At 36.4% G+C, this 24938-nt stretch overlaps 1 protein-coding gene across 7 annotated transcripts in view; it reads right to left on the bottom strand.

The window, feature by feature from the left end:
- The window catches only part of LOC127065739 (beta-1,4-glucuronyltransferase 1), a 33671-nt gene that overhangs the window by 5752 nt on the left and 2981 nt on the right, over positions 1-24938 (bottom strand). For 3 of the 7 annotated variants that reach the window (XR_007782175.1, XR_007782179.1, XR_007782174.1), the window contains 4 exons: positions 21122-21211; positions 18466-18531; positions 17035-18283; positions 15488-15689 (listed from right to left, as the gene is read on the bottom strand). Coding sequence is in view for 1 of the 7 variants with exons in the window: in XM_050998528.1 (XP_050854485.1) it covers positions 5207-5387; positions 6406-7367; positions 15488-15496 (1152 nt within the window). In the remaining 6 variants the exon portion in view is untranslated. Of the gene's footprint in view, positions 1-5206; positions 5388-6405; positions 7368-15487; positions 15909-17030; positions 18284-18465; positions 18532-21121; positions 21212-24938 lie in introns of those variants that run through there. The other 4 variants (XR_007782178.1, XR_007782176.1, XR_007782177.1 and 1 more) reach the window with 4 other exon arrangements.

Genomic DNA, 24938 nt, shown 5'->3' with positions numbered 1-24938 from the left:
ATTGGACAATGTGGAGAGTGTGGTTTACGTCGCGTGTACCTGAGGGAAATGTGTTCGGGTTAATTTCACGCTTCGGCATCGGAGAGAGAGTGCTAGCAACAGCAACAACAGCGCCACCAGCAGTACCAGCACGATCGACATCAACCCTGCTAGCAGTGGCACTATTAAGGTCACCGACCATCACGGCCATGGCACGCCAGGCTAGCACAGCTGGCTATTCCCTTCCTTCGATTTTCCTCTCCTTCTATCTTCCACCTACTATTCGCAGCCGGTCCTATTATTAAATTCGATCGAGGCAAGAAAACATAGAAGATAGAAGAAAAAGAGGAAAAACAAGAAGAAGAAGAAGAAGAAGCGATTCATCCGTCACACGAGCGCGAAACTTTGCTCGACGTTGTCCTATCTTTCAACCGCACTGTCATTCTTCTCTCTCCTTAAGAAAGACCGTTCTAAGCTCTCGACTCGAAAGAAGATTCGACGTGGTCTTCCTAGTCTTGATGACGCATCCGTCTTCTTTTTCGATCGATCGAAATACCTCGATTGACCTAACCCATCTAACTCAACTACAACTTTTTATTCCAAAATATATATATCTACTGAAACGATCTGAAATATCAACTTTCATTTACTTGCCATGTGTCAAGAATACTGTTTATTGTTAGATAGAATTATTAAGATAGAATTAAAACCGACGAATAAAATTTGATCCTTTGAATAAGAATAGAAAGATAATGATATAATTCCCAAGGATGTATGCGTTGGAATTATTTCAATCCAATGGCCTATCTCTACGTGACCTTGCATACGCGATGCGTACATTACGAATTAAGTAAATAAGGAAAAATAATTTTTTCTTTTAGGACAGTAACGTCGTAATGAATCTCAAAGAGAGAAAGAGAGAGAGAGACAGCGAGATGGATAAACTAGCGTGGTAAATCTGATAATTGAGTTTTATGCGATCGCACGTCGGTGTAAATCCAAGCGAATAAGGCGTCTCCGGCCGTACGCCGTTACCACTTATCTTACATTCCGAGCATTAAGGGTAGCTTAGGAACGTGCAAGGGAACGAACGTTCGAGGGTGTCGCTAAAATGACGAGAACGGAAGAAGTCCACGATGCGAAAGCGTTGAGAGAAAAAACTTTATAGAATGTTGAAAGAAGAAAAAGAGGAAAAGAGGAAAAATCATCATGGTTTAATTCGAACGATCCTTATTATGAAAAAAATGCACTCGTATTAGCGTACGAGGTATTTAAATTCCAACCGATTATTTTCATCCTCGTCATCGGTCTCGCCAATTAATTTTCTACGTAGGAATTAACTGCAAAATTAATGATATTCGTATTATCGATTCTTTCTAATCCGATCGAAATACTTTTTTTAGTATTATCCTTTGTCCTCGTGATGAACTCGTCGATGAATCTCATTACGAACGAGGAAACAAGTCGGAGATGAAAATTATTATCTCCTGTCTTTCCTATCGATATCTGCGGACACAATTTTTCCAATAAAAATTAGATTTTTTTTTTTTAGATTTATACGTGATATCGCTGAAAAAGAAAAATGAAGGAAAAGAAAAAGAAAAAAAAACGTCACGTAGCAATTGGCAGGAAACAATGGTGATCGGATTCATCGTCGATCATTCATTTCCAAAATCCGTTCTTCTTCGATCTGCGATTCGTGCCAGCGTTAATCGCTCAATCAGCGGGAGTGACTGACGGCGATGAAGCTTCAAAACGAGCACACTATCACGTTCAATTCGATTTCAGTTGCTTCGCATACACGAAAAGGTCTTTCTCTCTCTCTCTCTCTCTTTGTATCTATCTATCTATTTCTATCGCCCTCCCCCTCTCTCTCTCTCTCTCTCTCTCTCTCTCTCTCTCTCTCTCTCTCTCTCTCTCTCTCTATTTCGTAGTAGTAACGCTGCCGTATTGCGGTAGGACACGACGCCGGCCTTAAATCGAATGAATCGTTATTACGTGCTACTGTATCACCCCGATTAATTGACGAATCATGCTAGAACGAAACGAGGGAAGATAACGAATCGCGTTGGTTATCCACACGGTTCATTGATCTACGTTCCTTCCGTCAGACATTTAATTTAATTCCGTAGAAAATGTATATCGGCGATCACTCTAAATCAATTTCTCTGTATCGTATACGATATACGATGTATGTAGATACGTTTTACATGATTACACGGTTTATTATTTTTGGTATCCTCCAATCAGGTACCATCAAATGCGTAAATCCAATTAATTCACTCAAAAATTCTATTTATAACAATTCTCGATACAATTATAATGATTAAAACATTAATAATAATCAATACTACACTCGACGTTGTTCAAATTCCTTCTCGTTCTTTGATAAATTACGAATTATAGTCGCTGACAAAATTGAATATTTAAATCAACGAATACAATTCTAATTTCGTTCAACAAACGTTATAAGCTTCGAAGATGTTCAAATTCAGATATAATAAATAAAATCAATCTCACGGAAGCATAAAACCATCGACGTTTTATACGAATTAAGAAAATGATGAATAAAGTATAACTGATTATATGATTTCAACGTGAGAACATATTACAAATAATAGAATATAGAAAATAAGGAAAAAATAAAAATATCTATGAACTCGAAAGAAATTGAAAAATAGTACGAAAAATTTGCGCTAGATAAATCGTTCAACTAGACACCGAGAAACTTGGAAAGGAAAAAGGAAATAAAAGACTTTGGAAACGCGAACGATACCAATTCTCATTTCTCCGTAGGGAGTAGATGTTGTGCGAACGAACCACGAAGGAAAGACACGAATACCAATGTATGTAGAAAAGGAAAGGTACTATCCGATTGGAAGTGTTACAATGTCTCCTAACTCACACGTTTCCCTGTGTACGAAAACACTCTTTGTATGTAAGTATGTACATACACTCTACTCTTCTACGCTAGACTTATCGGTACACCGACGAAAGAGGGTAGAGCATGGCCGTGTGTAGATTTATGCTCGTTTTATTGCAGCAACGAGTTAAAAGGTACTTCGTTTTACACGAAATACGAAACTGTAAAGTCTCGCACAAGGATTTTCGTTGCACGACGAAATTTTGTTATCTCTAGGTTGTGACAAAATTTGTTCTTCCAACGTAGTTCTCTCTCTCTCTTTCTCTCTCTCTCTCTTTCTGTCTCTTTGTCTTTCTCTCTCTTTCTCGCAATAATAATGTACAAATAGAGTAAGCTTTTCAATCTGTAGAACGTCATTTTCATATTTATTATATTCGTAATACAATCGATTGTGAAAATTAGATTTTTGTAAAGTAGAATTCTATAAAATTCAGGTCACATACTTCTCTCTCTCTCTCTCTCTCTCTCTCTCTCTCTCTCTCTTTTCCTCTTTAGCAATTTAAAATATTGATTAATTTATTTTGAATTATATAATTCCTTTATGTGAAAGCTTGTGATATTAGTTCATAAAAAAAAAAACAATACAATATATGTGATCGATTTAGTCACGAGATTCTTCTCTCTTTTCCTTTTTCGTGCAAGCAGAGAAACAATGGAAAACGATAAGAGAACGCGAACGATGGTTGCACGCGTATACGTGCATCGAATGCAATGCTCGGCGTTACTTCGCTAATAAGAGCAGATTCCTCTCGTGCTTGTACTGTGCGCAACATGGATGAGGAAAGAATTTCCCGGGATGGATACTCTCCTCTATCTATATTTTCTCACCGAATAGGAGGATTCAGGAGTGGTTACAAATCGCACCAGGCTTTAAGCTTCCACCTCCGATCCAAATGAAATACCTCGCAGATGTTGAAAGTTGGAGAATATCCCGAATATTTAAGTAATATCTCAAAATGCAAAACGGCTGATTCGTTCGTAAATAATTCAGATTGTAATAAAAAATGTACTCGTCCTCGAAAAATAATAAAAAAATTTCCTAGGTATTAAGTTCGTTAATCAAGCAATATCATTCATTATTATTCCTAATTTTCATCGAACAATTTATGCATCTTATTTAAATATTCCAATGCATTATCTCAATATTTCCTTTCCTTCTTCTTTCTTTTTTTTTTTTTGAAAAAAATTTCACGAGTGACACGTTATTATCATAAAACCATTCCCGTCGCTTCGTATGTGCATACACTTACACATTCCAATACGATGTTACGGACACAGAAATAAAGCTAATCTGTGGATTAAGCACGGCAATACATTCGTGAATGCCAATTTACAACAGCACGCGTATGCCAAAACGACAGGGTAACGTGCTTTCCTCTCGAATGCGTACGTTCGACTGTACGACGAGAGATGTATCAAGTTTAAATTGAATAATGCTTGTTCTGCAAAATGAGCCTCCATCGTCCGATAACGACGGGAATGATAATACGTAATTCAATTAATGTCCCTAGTGCGCGAGAGGTTCGCTCGTTCGAGTTTGCTGCATCCCCCAAACTACCATCGTGTGCGCGTTTGTCTCCACCCTCGTTCCATTGCCGATTTCACAGCTCACCCCTGCTCTCGCCAGCTCTAAAGCAGCTCGTAATCGTACATAGGAACGTGAGTGCGCGAGTTTTCTCGTAATACAATTCACGTGTACCAACTTTATCGTACGTTCAATTGCTATCTCTATCGACTCTAAGTAAATCCGATAAACTGAAAAAAGATAAAACCAATAAGGATTTCAGTATTTCAATTAAGTTCCTTCGAATTAAAATATATTCCCCGTAATAAACGATAATAGCCTATGTTGAAATAGTTGTTTTTTCTAATTTCCTTTATCACATGTTTTGTGTAACCATTCTATGTATCTGTCTTATGTACAATTCCATCGTATCAATGTCCACGATTATTAAGAATCGTTAAAAAATAATAAAAATAAATTGTGAACCATGGTTACTTGGTAAATATAGTATATTTGTCTTTGTTCATAAATGTGATCGCATGTTAAAATCGTATTTTCAATGCAATACTAACATTACAGTCACGCAATCATGGAGCTTGTTATAGGATAAGAACAAAGCTATATAATAACAGAGCTGGGGAAAGAAAATAAAAAAGAAATGAAAGGAATATCCCTTCTCCAAATGTTGTTATTCGCTTTTCATTGTACATAGTGGAAGAGAATCGTGCATCTACTTATTCGATCAATTTTTTCTTAAAAGAAAGTAGAAATGTATATCCATTTGAGACAAAGTAGAATACCTGAGTATTTCTCGTATATCCATATCCCATGAATCTTTCGTCGTGAGCTGGCGCAGTATCCTTTGCCACGTAGAACGGTTCGTAAAGGAATTCGAAATTTGTCACTTCGTGACTCACGTAAATCTTGCCGTTTCTTATGTTCTCGTAATTCTTGTGAGTTGGTGATACGTCGAACACCCATCTGCGAGAACGACCAAATAAAATGAAGTGGTTTAATATAAATTTTGTAACAACGTTTTGTTTATTATTTTGATAACACTGATCTCGCCAGCAGGATCGTATAAATAAAATGAAAGATTTCACATATGGATCATTTCAACCGAAATCGACCCTTTTTGTGGTAAAGTTTCTATTGTCATTGAATACCAAATATTTTATAACCTTTAGTCTCGAATAAATATAGATACAAAAATTTTTTGAAATATTAACATTCGAATATGCAAAAAATACCTATAATGTCTGTACATATAACTAGGTATATTCCGCCAGAGGTATGTTACGTGCTACATTCAATCGATCACTACGTTTTTGTTTATACAGTGCTCATATATTTATAAAGCGTGTGCTGGGAGAGAAAAGTTCGAGAATATACTGTAATTTTTTCCAATTTTTTTTTCCCCGAGAGTTTACTGCATGCACAACGCGCAGTTGTTGGCAAAAATAATAAATGTTTAAATAACCGACATTCATCGTGCTTATATTTTTTATTGAAAAACTTCACCTCTTTCAATACAATGAAAAATAAAATTATTTTGAACATACCGTTCCCAAAATATAATATTACATAAAATTATGATAATCAAGATAATAATGAATCAATAGTAAACTCTGTTATCCGCCGTCCTGTTCTCATACTAAAATCAACCGACTTGTGTTTACAATGATGTATCTCACTCGTCGACGTCTTACAATCAAATGAGATCGAGAGACCTTTCGTTGGATATAAATAAATACAAGGGCGGGGATAGAATAAGCCACCAATTAGTTGTATCCTTACAATCGATTTTCAATTACGAATAAATTTTACGGAAATAATCGGATAATCGAAAGAGATACGAATCTATCATTTCGATTAATAAAATACCTTCAATTACAATACGATTTCGAAATTAATGAATGTGATCCATTAAAAAGACCATAAATAAAGAATAATTATGAAGTGACTCTTTAACGATCTTAATAAAATACAAAATACTTGCCTCGTAAAGTTCGTGGCAAATTGATTGTGGATGAAAACCTTTTGATGAAAGGGTCTAGCGAGACCTTTTCTCGCCAGTCTGACCAAGTCTGATTTATTCGATGGAAATCTGACGCGCGAGTCCAGCTCGTACGTGGGTATGACGTAGGCGCACTTGTCACAGTTCTCATTCCTAAGGAAGTCGTCTAAAGCACTAGTGAGATTGAGGCTTGGTACGATGTCGACGTCCGTTAAGAAAACGTAATCGGATTGGCAATTTTTCCTAGCTAGATTCCGTAAGTGATTCTGAGGATAAACGTTTCGCGTTCTCCAGTTCGTTTGCTCGACGGAAATACCAGACATGAGTTCGTTAAGGGTAGCTTCCGGTTTGGCACAATCAACGATGTCGGGCAGGGCAAAGGTACGGGGTTGCTTCTTGAGTGGTTTGACCCTTGGCACGGCCAAGGAAAAGGATATCCTTTCGCGTACAGGTTCGTAACACTTTTTAAGATAAAGCAAATATTTTTGTAGAACTTCGAACTCCTCGTCGCCCGCGGCGTACAAAGCAACAGACATTGAACCGGTCCATTGATGAGCCACTTCAACAATCGAGTACAACTTCTCGATGGAACTCTGCGTGGCAAGACAAACTCGATACGTCTGCGAAAGCTCAGAAAATCTAGACCCGACGAAGATCGAATCGAACGTTTTGAAAAGCCTACGGGCATCCCATCTGCCTAGTCTCACGTCGAGGTTTAGCCTGTCAACTGTCGTATGTCGATAATCCCGCGTCGCACACTCTTCCTGTTGCTCCTTGAGAAGGGTACCGAGATTCCAGTCCGTGGCGGCATTTATCTCGAGTTCTCGACCTATCGAATTCTGCGTGCAAGTTTCCGATTGTAGTAGTAAGAAGGTCAGCAGCATATTGGACAGTGCCAAAACGATCACGCTGGTTAAACTGAGGTTCCATGGTTGACATCGCAACTACAATCAAAAATATCGAATACGATTGTATCTAAAGATTTTAAATGTCTACATTTCGATTTCTATATGTTTCATTATAATCATTCTTATAATTTTAAGTTTTAAGGCTGAGTTTTTATGTATTAGACGACAAAAGTTAAACAAAGAAACTTCTTAATCGCACCTTCCAAATCATTTTATGGTCCTAATTACTCGGCAACAAGTTTCTTGTCGGTTGGAAGGGAAGATACAAAAAGCATTACGAGTCTCAAACTTTGTTCAATTGCTTAATGCACTCACGGGAACAACGTGTTATATCGTTAGGATGTAAGTATAAACACAGTATGTAAGCAACCGATTTAAGTTACATAGAAACACTGAAATAAAAACTCATCTACCGCTTAGATATCAATAATAAGTTTATAGGATGCCTTTCCCAGACGCATTATTCGTACCAGCATACCAACAACCTAAAGTTATCTCGGAACAAAACCCAAGAGATAAATCGTTTTCCGCTTTTCTATCTACCTTTGCATTCTATTAGATATCCCTAGGCTAGAATGTATCAAGAAACGGATGATAAAGATGAAAAAGACTTGAACGTCTCTACTTTAACAACCACAACCAACATGCGAATGAGAACATTGAATAGTTTTCATTTTATCTCAAAATAGGCTTACGATACAGTTACAATATTTTGAAGACGGTTGATTTAATGTATCTTTTCAAACTAAGAAATACATTATTCGCAAACAAGTAAAAAAGAATTTTCATTTTCAACTGTTTGATTTAATAACGATAAAACATTATAAAACATACTCGAGTCAATTCGGTTGAACAAAAATAAATTCAATTGAGACATCGACTATCAAACGTCCATGAACAATGATTATTTCAAAATCGTACGAAGAGATAAATGTACATACGTACATTCGTGTTTCTATTCATGATGATTCATGGTACTCGTAATAACGACGCAATTATAGTGCTAAACGGAAGAAACAGATTGTAGGTATTGTATGGTATTCACCGAAGTGCTCCATGGAAGTCCAATGGGACAGCCGACAAAATTTCACTTGGATATAGTGCTCGAAACGATAATGGACCATATGACTTCCTGGACCTGTTAAAATCAAGCTGCCGCACCGAACGAGGTCTCTCTGCAGTAACGCGTTAGATGAACCGCACTGCACGGCTTAGGACAATGGACTTGGCATCGCCCTTTAGGGTCATTTCGGTAGACATACCAATCGCATAAAGAGAAGTCCTACTGCGTGCAATTAAGACCACAACCAGGAATATTCATGGTAAAGCTCTCAAAAGTAAAGAAAAAAATGTTTAAAGATCGTTCAGAATACAAGGAGAACTAATACATATATGCATTTTAAAGAATAAATATTTGCGTGTATGTAAAATTCTGTTTTAAAAGCACACGCCTTATAAGGTTAAAAAATAGTTTTAATAATTTTATATATAAAAACACTTTTGTGCCATCCATTGGTATATTATATTATACACAGGTAAAAACAATCCCAAAACTAATTACTGAATGTGTTAGTGATTGCGTTACATATAAGTTAGTTGGTTAGATGAATATGAAATTAAAAATATCTTAAATATTTTTTTCTCTCATTAGAAAAGTACTATATAAAATATACAATGTTTATTAATGTTATGTTATAAAACATGACATATATATATATATATAAGATTGGCTCTACTTTCTAAACGAAGAAATTTCTACTTGCTAAATTTGCAAAATAAAAAGGGGGCTAAAAGATGTTCGCACGTCCGTTGCAGAGATTTTTGCAACGACTCGACTTTGCGTGCAACCATGCGAAGGAGTATAAAATGCGAGACGTTGAAACAAAGTGTCACACGGAATAAAAACCTTCTCGTCCTCAGAGAATCCAACAGAGGCCCGGAAAGGACGTGTATTTCTCGTCAGGTGTGCACAGATTTATTAACTTGTCGTGAGTTTGCGAAAAGTGAAAAGGAACAAAGACTAAAATTAAAAGAAAAAGAAAGATACAGCGACATGTGTTTAGCTTACAACTATATAATACAATTTTCTCAATTGTATAATAAAGTATAATTTTCATTCTAAAACTCTTTACTGAGACTCGATCATGTATGAATTCCAACGACTATTGTTTCTTATTTTGTATCGAAATATTTGCCTAATTATTTCTTTATAATTCAACTGGTGAATAATATAATTCATTAACTCTTAACATATATCCTCACAGATTACAACTGTATCTATTATGAAAACAACTATAGAAATTATTCGAAAGTACTCAAAAAAAAAAGACAACGACTTGAAGAGTCCTCGAACGTAAGTGGGCAAAGCTAAATAAATGAAAAGTGACTCTTAGCCACGCTGCAAACAATGTTCCAATTGATCTTATTACACTTTTAAAAGAATGACACGTAGATACTGGCATATCGCTTTCGTAACTCATGTATTTCCACGCACAAATGAGGCAATGAACGCGAATAATCCTGGAATCAAATGCGTCTCGTTGATGTAATTGGCAAGGAGAGTGAGAAACACGGCCTAATTCTGTCGTAGGACATAGGAAAGCCACCAATGAGCCAGGCATAAGCGCATCAAACGCGTCAAGTGCCAACGGACGAAACACCAGTACTGATGACCTCTACCATTACATGTACCTCCACTAGCAGCCCACTGCCAACTAGAGAATGAACAAGTACCTCTTACCTCTTCCGATCAGTCGGTATAGCTACTTCTAAACGCGTATGATTATCGCTGTTATTGTTGCTCCTGCTACTACCGACACTGTTCCGTTCTTGGTGTTACATCGTAGTTCAATTGAATGCAAGAGAAAGAGAGAAGGAGAGAAAGGGAGACAGGGAGAGAGAGAAAGACGGGAGAACAGCGTGATTGATTATGCGAGCACAGTGTTATCACCGATTCGAACTAGTTCCTACGTTCCACGGTAAACGGGCGAACGTTACACAGTTAACCCATTATCAAATTGTGTATTCTCGGGCTTTCGTTGCACATCCAAGCCTCGAAACCGCAGCCTATCTCGTACAAGATAGGAAGTACAAGGACTCGCGTCCCGATTGACTTGTCTCTTCCACGCACGTTGTTCGAGACATCGAGAAAATGGTCGAAACAGGTAACGAAATTTATTTTCGAAAATGCACCTGTTGAACATGGCCATCCAAATGTACGATCTTTCTCGATGATATTTAATATCTATTTACTTTTGATCCTCTTATAGAGGTATTGCAACCAAGAGTTGTCATATTTAAATACGAAGCTTCGAATTTTGATTTTTTTTCTCGACTTGTTCCTAGCTTAACGAACATCGATTTTCAATTCAACGTTCTTTAATTTTACATCAAAACATATACGTATATAGATATATGGTACGTTGATCTTTCTGACAGATTGAACGCTTATTGCTTTTCGGTTGAACGATTCTTTATCGTCTTAATTAATGGAATTCCATGACTTTCATCTATCGGAGCGGAATTACTTTTATAACTTCGTTAGAGAAACAAAGGCCCGAGCATTCCCTTCCCCCAAACACTCACCTATCCTCTACAAATAATCGAAATATTTTGTATGGTGAACGAACGAGTATTTTTTCCGAGATCGATCAGTTTTTTTATAAAAAAGAAAAAACAATAATATTAATAATAAAAAAAAGAATGAGATTTGCTTCGAATCGTTCACGTTCGAAGCATCCGATGAAAAAAAAAGGATGGATGAAAACGGTACGATAGATAAAGAAAAAGAGAGAAAAAAGATGGAAATAGAAAGGGAAAGAGAAAGAGAGAGAGAACGATGGTTGGTTGGTTAGTTAGTACGAGGTGCATTTAGGTGAGTACAGTTCTCTTGCGAATGAGAATCCGTCTATAAAAGGCAACGTAAATACCTCATGTATCCATTGGATCTTCCTACGAATTTTTCGTCTACTCGATCGATATAAACGAACGAAGAACGAACGGGTTGTGTAATGGACGAGAAAGAGAGAGGATGACCGCGAAGATTGGAAGCACGGAAAGAGGGTAAATTCCGCCTTTCAATTCTGCTACCGTTCCATTTTACTTCTATCTCACAATCAGTGTCTGGATGCCTACACCGACGTTCCCTGGTTCGCTAGCTGGTTGGTTGGTTGGTTGGTTGGTTGGCTGGTTGGTTGGTTGGTTGGTTGGTTGGTTGGTTGGTTGGTTGGCTGACTGACTGACTGACTAGACTTGCTCCTAACTTACCTCAGACTAAACTGAATACCGTTCATTACGATAACCTCTCTCACATCGACGAAAGCGTCGAAGACGACGACGTTGAAAAGCTGAGAATTGGAAATTCTTTGAAAGTCTCTTTCGTTCGAATCTTCGCACACTCCTTTTCCCTTGTCCTTCTTCTTCTTCTTCTATCTATCTTCTATCTTCTATTTTCTTTCTCCTTCGTACTATCTATCTCCTTTTCTGTACTTCCTTTTTTGCTCTTTCCCCTTTACTCTTTCGAAACTCTTAAACTATCCAGACGGATACGCTATATAAAAAGCCCATTGAAAAGAGATGCGGATCGTGATAATAAACGAATACGCCTACCTTATCCTTCGTCTTCTAAAGAACAAGAGATACAATCAAACGCGCGTATTATCGGACTTTTAGAAAATAGCTTGGCTCACGATTATCTATAGGTCGAAGATTTTAAGCGTTCCGAACCCTTCCTTTGTTTTCGATCAATTCGGTTCAGTTCGTTAGTAAGTTTACTCTGCAACGATCCACTGTTTAGAGCAGAGAATAAAAGCACACAAAGAACATATCTAAAAAGGAAATATTCTCGGAAGATGGCAAAGCCATCCAAGTTTCTGTTTACTTTCCTTTTTCTATCCATGGGTGCCTATCCGTCTCCATCTTGAAACCAATCTGTTAAAAGCATTAATTAGAGAGGGCTTTCGATGACGTCGCTTTAAAAAAGAAGCTATTTCTCCTTGGAAAACGCGGCATACAGATAAACCGTTATGTGAAAAGAAAAACGAGAGAGTACACTTTCGTCGAGTAGGGAACCACTGCAATTAAGGGACTCACTTCTTACTACTCATCTTCCATCTTTGCTTGAGTTCCTTGTGTTCCTTGTGTTTCCTTTACATCTTTGCGCGATAATTAGCACATCTTCAATTTTACTCGTGGTGCACGTATTTTATTTACATAACGACCGAGATAATTAAGCAAACTGCGATTCTATAATTTGCCACTAATAGAAGTAGCTAAGGAAAGATACGAAAAAAAGGGAAAGATGACGAAAGAAGACGTAAAAAAAAACTAGACGTGCGAGGTCTTTCCCTTCTCTCATTTCTGAATGTGTAAATCGTGTCAAGGAACTTTAGCTACGTGTGCCTTCCATTACGTTTAATTAACACGCTGTTTATCTTTCCGCGAACTCGTAGAAAAATCAGAACGCGAGCGAGTTTTATAATTCTATGTATAGTGTTGAATAAGTTTCTTAAAAATATAAGATACGATAAAAATTTCTTCCGTGTACTTTCATTTGATATTATACACGTATGTATATATAGAGTGGTAAAATAACATGTTCATATACATTTAGTCATGATATTGTTCATCAATGAATATCTACGAAATTATATACCTATAACATAACTATATATAATTATAGCAAACGCAAGCATCCGAAAGATAACTTTTGTTGTAATGATTGATATATATATATATATATATATATATATATATATATTTATACATATACTAATTAATGCATAGTATCGATATATGGAATTATTATCAGTAATTAATGGAGGAAGAGATATAGACGCACGACTATCTGATAATCGATATTCTAGTAATAATGCGTATACCACGCGTAACTGTAATACTCTCTATACGCGCGATGTAAGCAATTATAACATAGTCTACAATCATCTTGATAGAGAATCATTAGCCAAGATATCGTAGCCACGAAATGATTTGAGACTATTTCAAACTAATGTACAATTACTCGTATGATAACTAACAAGCTATTATTTCTCGTCTTATTGAGAATTCGCTTTGATTATCAAATAAAACAACTAGTTTCTTCAAATGAAACTTCAAATTTCAAAGAATAGAAAATATGAGGTTTTCACGAAGGAAAACACGTAGTATTATCAACTAAAAAAAAAAACGAAAGGAAGAAAATATCGATTATGGAAACGTCGTTACTCGTGACACTCAATGTAAAAGACAAACGATATGGAAATGTAGTTTAAACCTTTCTCATCCGTCAGTTCGTTAAGATAGCTTTCACATACCAATTTCAGGATGATTAATACCTCGCCCGAAGCGAGCCAATCAGCAACGCCAAGCAACGATATCGCACGCTCTTACGCTTGCATGCATGTACTACATACATATGTGCCTAGAGAGAAACGAGAAACGAAAGGCGTATTGGAGAGAGTGAGACAGAGAGAGGGAGAGAGGGAGAAAGAAAAAGAGAGGGAAGACGAGAGAGAGAGATGGAGAAAGGGAGAGAAAGAAGAAGAGGTAGGAGAAGAGATAATTCTCATTGTTCCATAGCGAACGCCCTCGAGGCGACTACCACTTCAAAGGCATGAATGGCTAGAGTTCGACACAGCTCTCATCGAAGCAGAGTCCGGCGGGTAATGAACTGCCCTTCGGCAATTGCAACTAACGGTAACAGTCCAATAACCCGACCAAGTGCTGGAGATCCATTATCTATTTACATAAGATCCGCCACGAACCGACTAAGAGTTAACATTGATCATTTAACCTGGTTGTATATTTTCTGCAAGTTAAGTTAGATATGTGTACTACGCTACATCAGTGTCCAGTATTTACTGCACATGTCGACCGACAGAAAAGGCAAAAGCTATTACAAATTCGCTTCCATAAAAACGTATAAAAACGTTACACGAGCTTTGTTCAAGCTCAGCCATACATTTTAGTAAAAATGGTGGATGCAGAGATGCGCGTTTGTTAAATTTTTTTTCATTAATGTTCAAGTCAGTCAAAAACTACGAAAACGCTACGTATAACATCGAAAGTATTATATTTACCCGAATACTCCCGATAGATCGAAACAGATTTCTACGTGATTATGATCGAAAAAAAAAGATCTGATTCGATCGCCGTTTTCAAACGATTCATTCGATATCTCATTAAAACTAGTACTTTTACATTTTCCCTACCATTCAGTCTACCCAATCTAGTCGTTAACTCCTAAACATTTGAAAAGCTTATAAAGCTTACCGAATCAACGGATCGCTGTATCGAAAAGTCAAAGTAACTTTCGTATTTCGTATTGGTCGTGGTTTGTTTGAAATTTAAATGCGTTTCTGAACTGGCGCAGTTTCGCAAACGTAACGAAGTCAACGACTTTAAATCGACTCTCGTTAGCGCCGTAGCATATTTTTACTTTGAATCACGAATTGACTAGTCCAAATAGTCACGCGACGTGCCTAGAAGGATTTTATCAAATGTACATATCGCATGAAACTTTCGCAATGCCAGGCCACACCATGGTTAACGCCTATCCCGTGCCGATTCCAGAATCAACTTCACGATCTATTTTATGTATGCTCAATTGTAATTATAATAGTTATGATAATGTCGCGTGCATAACTGGGAAAGTCTCTGCAACGAATAGTAATTTAGAAATAATGAATTCGATTTCAATAAAAAAAAAAAGAGAGAGAGAGAGAACAGAAAAAAGCAAGTAATTTCATTAAAGCTAAAAGTTTCTAATCGCTTTCGAGACCAATTCTTTATTTCCCCCAAGATTCACTTCGTGTCGTTCGTAAGTACTCGCGTGCGAGAATTGCTTGGAAAGATTCAAGGCCATGAAAGACGAAAGGCGCGCGCGCTCCCCACATGATAAGAAAAGGGGTGGTAAGGCGCCGTGAATCATCAGTAGCGACATCTCGTTTTGTTCAGACAACGTGCTACGTTAGCGACGATCGAAATTAAGGTACGTGGAAGAGAAGTTTACGAAGAAAAAAACGAAGAGACGACTTAAAAATCGATAGATTTTGTAGAAAACTAAAAGAAGGTGAAAAAGAATGAAGAAGATAAATGAGAGAAAATAGAAAAAGAAGAAGAATTAGAAAGCCAGTTTGATCAAGGCAAAAGGGGCTCACCTGAATCATTGATGTGTATTGACACGCAAGGCAAACCACCCCTTCTAGTGGTAGCCCGTTGACGAAATCAGTCTCTGCCAACCCCCGTTGGCCTCAATCCGCGTACATTCACCAAAGCCACTAGCATTAGCCTTTCTCATCCAACGAGAAACCCCTAGCAGCCTTCCTCTAAACTCCGTTCGACTCGTCCTTGGCCTGGAACCTTCACGAGTTCGTTGCTATGTATACTAGGTCCTTGTCCTTTCCAGCTCTTACACTTATTCTACGCTTGTATCGCACTCGCGTCGTAACGACGACAACAACAATGTCTAATCGATCGCATTGAAAGCAACGGCAGATAATAAGAAGAACGCAAGTTTATTTACACGCACTAGGTGGAAATTACGTGTTCAGCATGAGCTTCCAAATCGCTCCACTGATAGCGCTTCTGTGAACTTAGAAAGCGCGCGCAACCTGTGGATCGATTCCGACTTTTCTCTCTTTCTCTCTCCCTCCTCTCACCCTCTTTCTCACTTTCTCCCTTAGCAAGTGAATTGTGAATATGTAGGTATATATCTGTGTGCTCGTAAAGCTCTTCTCGTTCTGTAGGCAATGTATTAATATATCTAAATATCTATGTATATATGTGTACGCGTGGAAGACTCGACTACACATACTGAAGTGATTTTTTCAGCATCTATCAGATGGACTTTTAAATGTCGTTCTGAAAACTAGGGCGACAATCGCGAAAAGAAATAATTGGAAATGATTCGTTGTGACCTCTCTACTATTTTTCTTGGTGTTATATAAAAAAGAATCGAGATGTTATTGACTAACTTAAATAACAGATTTTAGTCTAATATACACCTATAGTAATATCTAAAATAAAAGAAGAAAAGGAAAAACGAGAAAGAAGATTTTACGTAGTACTTCACGAATATATTTTCTATCGACTAAAACTTTCACGATATAACATCATTTCACTGGGAAAAGGCCATGAGCGCATTTTCGTTGTAAAAGGAAAGAAAGAAGAAACGACCAAGCGGAAACCGTTTAAGCGCCACGTAGGAGTAGGTGGATTAAAAAATAAAGATAGGATACTTTAACGAGTTATATCGCGGCATGAATATAACTTTCTTCAAGACACTTGCTCCGGTAACTAGCAAATTATTTTTTAAAGCGTAGTCTAATCCCACGCACTTACATATTCATGAGTACACTAAAAACAACATTTACATAGGGGTTACGATGCAATGAAAGAGACAAAAAACAACAGAGTGGGTAAAATATAATGATAAGAAAAAAAGAGAACGAGAAAGGGAGAGAAATCTAATTTCGTATGAAAGCTGTTTTAGATTTTTTTTTTTCCATTAGAATTCGCAGAAAATATAGATTAAACCGTATAATATGATCGATTGAACATCAATTGCTCGAAATCTTGAAACATCTTGAATCTAAATAAAATTGTTTTTTTGTTTTCGAATAATTCAAGGAAGTAGTACATTTTTGAATAAAAAATATTTAACATTTGAGAATAAATGAAGATCCTTACGATAGTACTTACTTACATGTAGTAATCCAATCCGTTTTTATTTCCCATGTCTCTAGATCGTCCATCGTTTAAAATCATCGGCGCACGTTCACTCGCTTCTGCGATCTCGGTGAAGTCAAAAACATTGAATAATTTCTGAATCTTGTAGAGGCAAAGTCAGTAGTATACGCATTTCCCCAACGTACCGTACGCTTCACTGTCGTCCGTATAAACAGTGTACAAGTACGAGTCTCTCGTGTACAAGTACACATATCTACCTACAAATTCTACCCCTTCTCTCCTTTAACTCTTCTTCTCCTTCAAACTCCCTTCGCGAGGAAAACCAAGCTCCTATTCGGATATAACAATGAAACCGACGGAGGAACTCCCAAGATAACGTTCCTCGAATAATTTATATCGATGGAATTAAGTTTAAATATTTCATGGTTCGACTAATCTCACGGGTACTACGACAGTTTATATGCGAAAGGAACGTTTATAACGAAGTAACCGGAATCATGTTTCTATGTCTTTTCTCTGTTTTACTTTCTAGGGAAACGTACTGACCATATATAATAGCATAATACGATAGAGCAAAGATGTCTACGTATAAATATAAAAAAATAAAAAGTAACACTTTCATCATAGCCCGGGCTAACTATCGCAATACGAACGAGATTCACTGGCTACATTTTTCTTTCAACTTTTCGCGGTAATAAGTATACGCTGCGAAAAGCTAAAGTATAACACTTATAAATGGGTCCTGGAAAAATGATATATACATTATAACGAAATCAAAAGAACAGCTGTAGTGTTAGTTAATGAAATATAGCCATTCATATATTTTAATTAATTTAAACGAATCGCTGTACTGTAACAGAGAATAAAAAAAAAAGGAAAATAGTAATGAAATAATTCGGTGACGTATTTAACGACACGATAGCAGGATGATACATATTTTAGTTTCAAGTAAATAAATAATGAATTATCTTACTTTTAGATGTTCAGGAACTAATTGCTTGTTTTATTAATTTATCTACCAGTTCTTTCTCATGTAAATGTCGTTGTCGCAGAGAATCCAGATAAGAATCCTCGAAATGGTTCGAAGAATTTAGAGGGACGCAACAATTCGTCGATTTTCCTTGTTTCTTGATCTTTCTGGATGAATTCGTCGTACTCTTTTTTGATATCACAAATTTAGCGGGACGATTTGAATGATTTTTCCTCTCGACGCTATCACTCCGTCCATTTACCTTCTTTTCCGTAATCGATGAATTCGTATGGGTCTAGAAAAAGTAAAAAAAGAAGGATCTCCATAAATTTCACGTTTTTCCTTTGGCCTTAACATTCTATAGTATCACGAATTCAAGCGGGTAATTTCACAATGAGATTTCGTACAGAAGATCGAGCAAAGCCGTGCAAATCCAAAGGGAGAAAAGGGAGAAGCAGAAAAAAACGCTCGACTTACCTTCGGATCGGTGTTCCGATGGTTCAAAGAAGGTAGAAAACATTTTCGAGGCGCGATGCGTCGCGACTGTGAACACAAAGAAAATCAGTGTTTCGCGGTATCGAGAAAAGAAGAATAGGAGGAGAACTATAGAAGATCCTTCCTAGAAGAAAATCGAAACGATTCTTTAAAGTCGAATTTCTTTATCCCCTTTAGCCGTATCCTTCGATAAGATACGATCGAACGGTAACAACTTTGTGTGAAGATCGTTCGATCATCGGCTACGAATCGTCTTATCTTTGTCTTTCCCTTTGTAAATCTTGGAAAAGAAGAGGAAAGGTCGAAGTATGAAATCGATTTCACGCTAGATACGTGATGCATCCCAATCCATTGTAGAAATCGTATCGATGATGCGAACTCTCTATATAACGCATATATGTATATGTAATATAGGAGAAATCTGTATAGATATAGATATATAGTTAAACTGAAAGGATGCGTCTAGTACTGTGAACAGTAGCTTTCGAAAGGTCAAAGATGCGTAAAATCAAATTTCAGTGTCCTGCGTTACTACAAGCATAGATCCTACCTATTCATGAATTTAGCTACATATGTAAAGCTCGGCCAGGTCCTGTACTAGAAGCGAGCAACCCTTGGCACTTCTGCTCTCGAACCTTGCTGCTCATTGCTCGCGGTTCCTGTGGCTCGCGTCGTTCGCTTTGTGCTTATAATTGGATTCACGTTCGAGTGGCATTGCTTAAACCAATACCATCTATACCAATTTCGAATTATATACTGATGCAGCGACGTCTTTCACGTGAATTTAACGTTTCAGAATGATGCTTTCTTGTCCTTTGTCGAACAAAGCTTACGCTAGAATTAATTGTGCTTGGTTTACTCTAATAAATGATCTTCTAGGAATCGACTCATTTCTACATGTGGCGTTCTATTATACCAATTATGATAGCAATTATAGTTAAAAGGTTAGATTAGAGATTCTCAATTATTTGAAATTCACGGAAATGTGTGTGTGTAACTGGCGTACTCCTTGGATAGATAAAACTATAGTTATAATATAACAATGTGAATAAAGTAAAAGACGTATATGTATATGTATATATACATATTAAAACAAGGTGTCCCAAAAGATTTGATCCATACTTCAGAAAGGTATCGAGGGGATCCTATTGAACAACTTTCTAACTTCTTTTCTCTTTTTTTTTAAGTTCTGCTTGAGCTCTCATGGTATAATCCCAAAAGTTTTATCACGTACCTCTCTTTGGGAATCATTGAATTAAACTATAAGTTGTGATAATTAAATAATTGTTTTAAATACTTTTGATTCATGATATATTCAAGAAAATTTAATCAGAGGTTAATAGTTTTCGAAACAGGAAAATTCATGGAAATTATACTATAAAACACTAGTCTAAAAATCTACGGAATTTGTAACTTTTCACTTTCATGATTACGTTTCTCTCATATCCATTGAACATTTTATATATCTAATTGCCATGTACAGCATCTACTTCCCGAAATCATTAAAATCCTTCATAAACGTATCACCGAGCAAATTGACAAAATTTTACACCGTAAAGATAATTATTTCCCCTAGCTAATGACAAACGCGAAACACACGAGTGTTAAATTAATATTCTATTAATCAATTGGCGACACGGCTCGTTAGAATTCTCATGTAGTATCGCTTTATGAAATAAAAAATTTGTCAACAACAAAATTTTTCATTTAAAAAATAATGAATGAAATGTAAAAATCTTATTAATACAAGCCTCTTTCATAATCGATAATATTAAATAAGAAATTTTTTACGCGAAAGATGTTTGACGTTGTTAACGTGAAATAATTATTAAGGTGCGTAATTAATTTTGTTAATAAATTTTGTGTACAACATCATACCAAGACTCAGCTATCGTTTATATTACGTGTAAAGTGAACCAGTCTTCGTTCACTGTGCCTCTTTGCATTCACTAATTGGCAATTAAATATCGACCACAACATAACTGAACGACGTTCGTGTCAATTTATCTGTTCGTGCCTAGCTCAGCTACAACATCCGTTACGTTTGTTATATCTTTTTTTAATTTCTTTTTTACTTGTTTCCTTCATCGGACACCTACTCTTTCTCTCTACTTTGACTCCAGTGAACATTCGATGCGAGTGCCGGTTACGTTGGATCGTTACACCTTCCTGCTAATTACAAGCCACGCTTGAAGAAAAAAAGTCACTCAGCAAGTTGAAATTGCGAAATGTCGAAAAAGAAAAATGTTAAAGCACTTGATCATTAACTTTATCGATTATCCAGCTAATTTGACATAAATCAATACGTCCTTTTGATGTCACTTATCGTTTCTTTTTCTCAAAACGAAAATACATATAAGTGAATACACGCTGACATACCTTTTAAATCAGACGCTATTGTTGCTACGAGTAATCATTATAATATCGTCAATTTCAATAGATGAATTGAAGAAATAATTTTAAAAAAAGTAAAAGAAAAAAGTTTGCGAAATCGAATCTCAATTACTCTAATCTCAATTATCCTATATACCATATATGCATGGATAAAAAGATACATACGAAGTTCTGAACATTCCAATGGAAAAGTACAAACTCGTCGTAGTTACTAGTAGATTTTTTCATATCGATGCATTCGTACCTTGAATCTTTGTGCTGTGTGAAGTATATGCTGGCGGTTGCGTTCACTAACCGAGTCCCCGTATGACCTCCGCCGCATCAGCCACTCTCTCTGCAACAACAAACAAGCCCTAAAGCTACCCAACGCTCAGACCAAACTTTCAAACTAAACACATGGGGTGGATCTATCTCTGTCTTTCTTTTGCCTCCCTTACCTAACCCATCTTTCCAAAGCCATCCAAAGGCTTTATTTACTTTTTACGAAAGTTTCACGGAGGGGTAATCTACGTCGTTGGTACTACCTATGTGTTTCTCTACCATATACATATATTTGTGTGTACATGCACAAACATACATACAGAAAAATATATATACATATACTGTATTCCAAAGTATATGTTCATGTAAGTATATCTGCACTCGACTACAGATGCTATTGCTGTTGCTGCTATTGCTCAAGAGCCATATCTTACTCGCAAAGATATTTAGCTCTTCTTCCAACGCTAAAGTATTCGTTCAACTGAATAAACTCAAGAGCTCTCTACGATGTCGGTACATTACATAGATACTTATACCAACATCTTGTTTGATGATACATAAATGATCGATGATTCATAAATAAAATATATCTGTTCGTAAAAACTTTTTAAATAAGTCTATTTTTCTAAATCGTTAGAAAAGAAAACGAACGATATATTTCTATATGTATGTATGTATTTATATATATTCAAAAAAGCAGTAATTATTTTCTATTGTAGTTTCGAAAATTCGTCGAGACTTTAACAACTATTTGTTTCGAAAGTTTCTCGAGGAAGAAACTTCTGATACCAATTTATATGGTGATCATCGGTGATAGCATCGTTGCGAAAGAATTTAAATATTCCCAAGAGAAAGGGAACGATCCTCCCTTATACGAGAGCATAGAGCTTAAAGGGTTTTAAAGGAGTGCCGAGGGTCGATCGATTCGACTACACAGAAAATCGTCAAGGTACCCGAAGGTGCTTACCGGCTTGAATCCGACACAAAGTAGATTATGCAAATGTCCCGTCGAACGAGAGAAATGCGAAGGAAACGAGAGAACGAGAGGATATGTAGAAAGTGTAAAAGAGAAAGGAAGAATGGAAAAAGGATATATAGATAGAGAGAACGAGAGAGAGAGAGAGAGAGAGAGAAACAGAGAGAGAGAGAGAGAATGTATGTGTAGGTTATCTAGTTGAGAAAAGGTTTGCCAGAGTATGTCGAACGTAGTACGCGAGGTCGTTCCTAAAAGTTAAATGAACCGACGGTCGAATGAACCAGCCTTGCTACACTTTAACCCCTTCACTTCGTGATCTTTCTTTCCTTTTTCCCACTGAACCTCCATATTTATTCTTCATTTCTCTCTCTCTCTCTCTCTCTCTCTTTCTACAATCTACAATCTACAATCTACTATCTACAATCTACGCGTAACTAATACACGTCAGCATAATTAAACACCAAGAGAAGCAGAAATACACTGAATGTGTAATATTCATAATACCTTTCTCTCTTTCTCTCTCTCTCTCTCTCTCTCTCTCTCTCTCTCTCTGTGTGTGTGTGTGTGTGTGCGTGTGTGTGTGTGTCGTATATATATGTATGCTTTCTATCTCTAAAATGAGTACAATTAAACCTAGCATCAGCCCAGTTATATCCCATCTAAAGTCATTTTAGTCTATTATTTAGTCTATTCTCGACGGACGTGCATATCCACCGAAAATGAATTTATGCTTCTAGATCGGTAAACTTATCTATTTTTTCTTTCCTTTTCTTCTTTCTTCCCTTAGTATTTTTTTTATTAGGTAATCCTACATAATAATAAGCTTACAAGTATTACAAACACGCGCTTATGAAAAACGATGCATATAAAAGATTCTGTTCTTTCGAAGCAAACTTCAATGTTGCGTAATGTCTGATAACTCTTTCTTCTCTCTTTTTCTCTTTTACAATTGTTCCCTCCTCTCCTTTATCATCTACTCTTATGTTATTCAGAACTAGCTATACTACTGGCTGATATAGAACAAACACGTTGTTCCATTATATGGACTGGTCGGTATATTAATTCGCGGACAAGCTCGATAAAACGTGTATTAAAATGAATAACAAGCATAGCAAGTACCGTATTACTGCATAATAGTAAAATAATGATGTAAAATTTGAATGTAATATTTGGATTATATTACGTTCCAATTTATCATCTACTATATAATCATAATTAGTCCTCAAAATGCAAAATTACGAAGGATTTGGAAATTAAACTCCACATTCCAGAAATTTATTATTCATCGTTCGACTTATTAGACTACAATAAACTATTATATAATATATTTAGGACATTAAAATGTTTTACATATGTTTAAAGTTATATAAATGTTAAAAACTTAGTTTAGTATTTAAACCGATTTCTGTAAAAAAGTTTTTCTTTACTTTATATGATGAGCAAATGGATATCTCACAGTGCCACAAAAAAAGATCATAAAATTATATTTTATTGCACTTTATAAAACATTTCAATGTGTAAAAGTTTCGTTATACATTCTTAAAGTTTCATACGAGTAAAGAGTAATACGAGTAAATAATTATTTACGTCACAAGTGAAATATAAAGAATTTTTGAGTAGATAGCTAAAAATTTTTCAAAAATAGTTAAAGAGAGAAAGATAAAGAAAGGATTTCCGACATGTTGAATGCAACATTGTACTCGTATTTGGCAAGGGACTATGAAATCTTAATTTCCAATCCGCTAAAATTGTTTTCACAGTCCTAGTTCAGAATCCTAGCTAACGCTATTTCCTTTTCTCTCTTGCCATGTATCCTAAAATCGCACACTGACATACAAAAGAAAGTACTATAACTATAGACGTAGCTGGAAGTAAGAAAATCCGAGATACGAGTTTCAGTAAACCTACTTTCGCCTCGCTTCGTGCCTTTGAATCTGAAAAATTTACGAAACGTTCTACGCGCTAGGAGCATTCTTTTCAAAGGGTCCATAACATTTACAATATCTTCTATTATGAGAAGACGATAAGAGTATTCTTGTTGAATATTTGTTTTTGGATAAATATATTTCCTCTCTACGTTATATTTCTTTGACAAATAAATAATACCAATAATGCATGTCAATCATCTCTCTAAGATTGAAAATATATGCATTCTTAAACTTGATCGAAATGATGCAATGGAAAAAAATGAAAGAAACTAGACAAAACTAAGACATAGTAGCTATCTTTGCGATCCTAGAGAACTATCTACGATAACAATCTCTATTTCGAAGACATGGTTCAAAACGAATTTACGTAGACGACTTCTTCTTCTTCTTCTTCTCTATATTCGAGCGACGACTTCTTCTTGAGCGAACCCCGGAAACGTCAGGATTCAATTCCGCGAGTATACTATATTCTACTACTCCACTTGGACTTTTGAGAAGAAAGTAGTACGCAGGAGAAAGAGAGAAAATGACAGAGAAAGAGAGAGGGAGAGAGGAAGAGAGAAGACTATAGTAAGACAGGTGGTAGGAAACAGCCGCATCTTTATTAGATTGAACTTACGGAGCCGTGCGACAACCTAACTCGCTTTACGTCTTCCGTGAAATTGTAAACTGTGACGGGTCGACGAAACAGCAAAGTTTCTTCGACTCTGCTTTCTTAGCTACGTTCGAACTTGTTGGCAGCTTAACTTTCAAGGAGGAAGCAATGAAACGGAACTATGAGACCCATCCGTTGAAGCACCGAATGCTTCTAACTCGGCCTGATTACCCTTCAACGTGAGTAGCCGAACGAGAAGATATATCTATTCGCTTGGTTTAGGAGAACATCGTTGAGTCGA

This window comes from Vespula vulgaris, chromosome 8, assembly GCF_905475345.1.
Source record: "Vespula vulgaris chromosome 8, iyVesVulg1.1, whole genome shotgun sequence".
NCBI classification, from domain to species: domain Eukaryota; kingdom Metazoa; phylum Arthropoda; class Insecta; order Hymenoptera; family Vespidae; genus Vespula; species Vespula vulgaris.
This window is presented reverse-complemented; position numbering and strand designations above follow the sequence as displayed.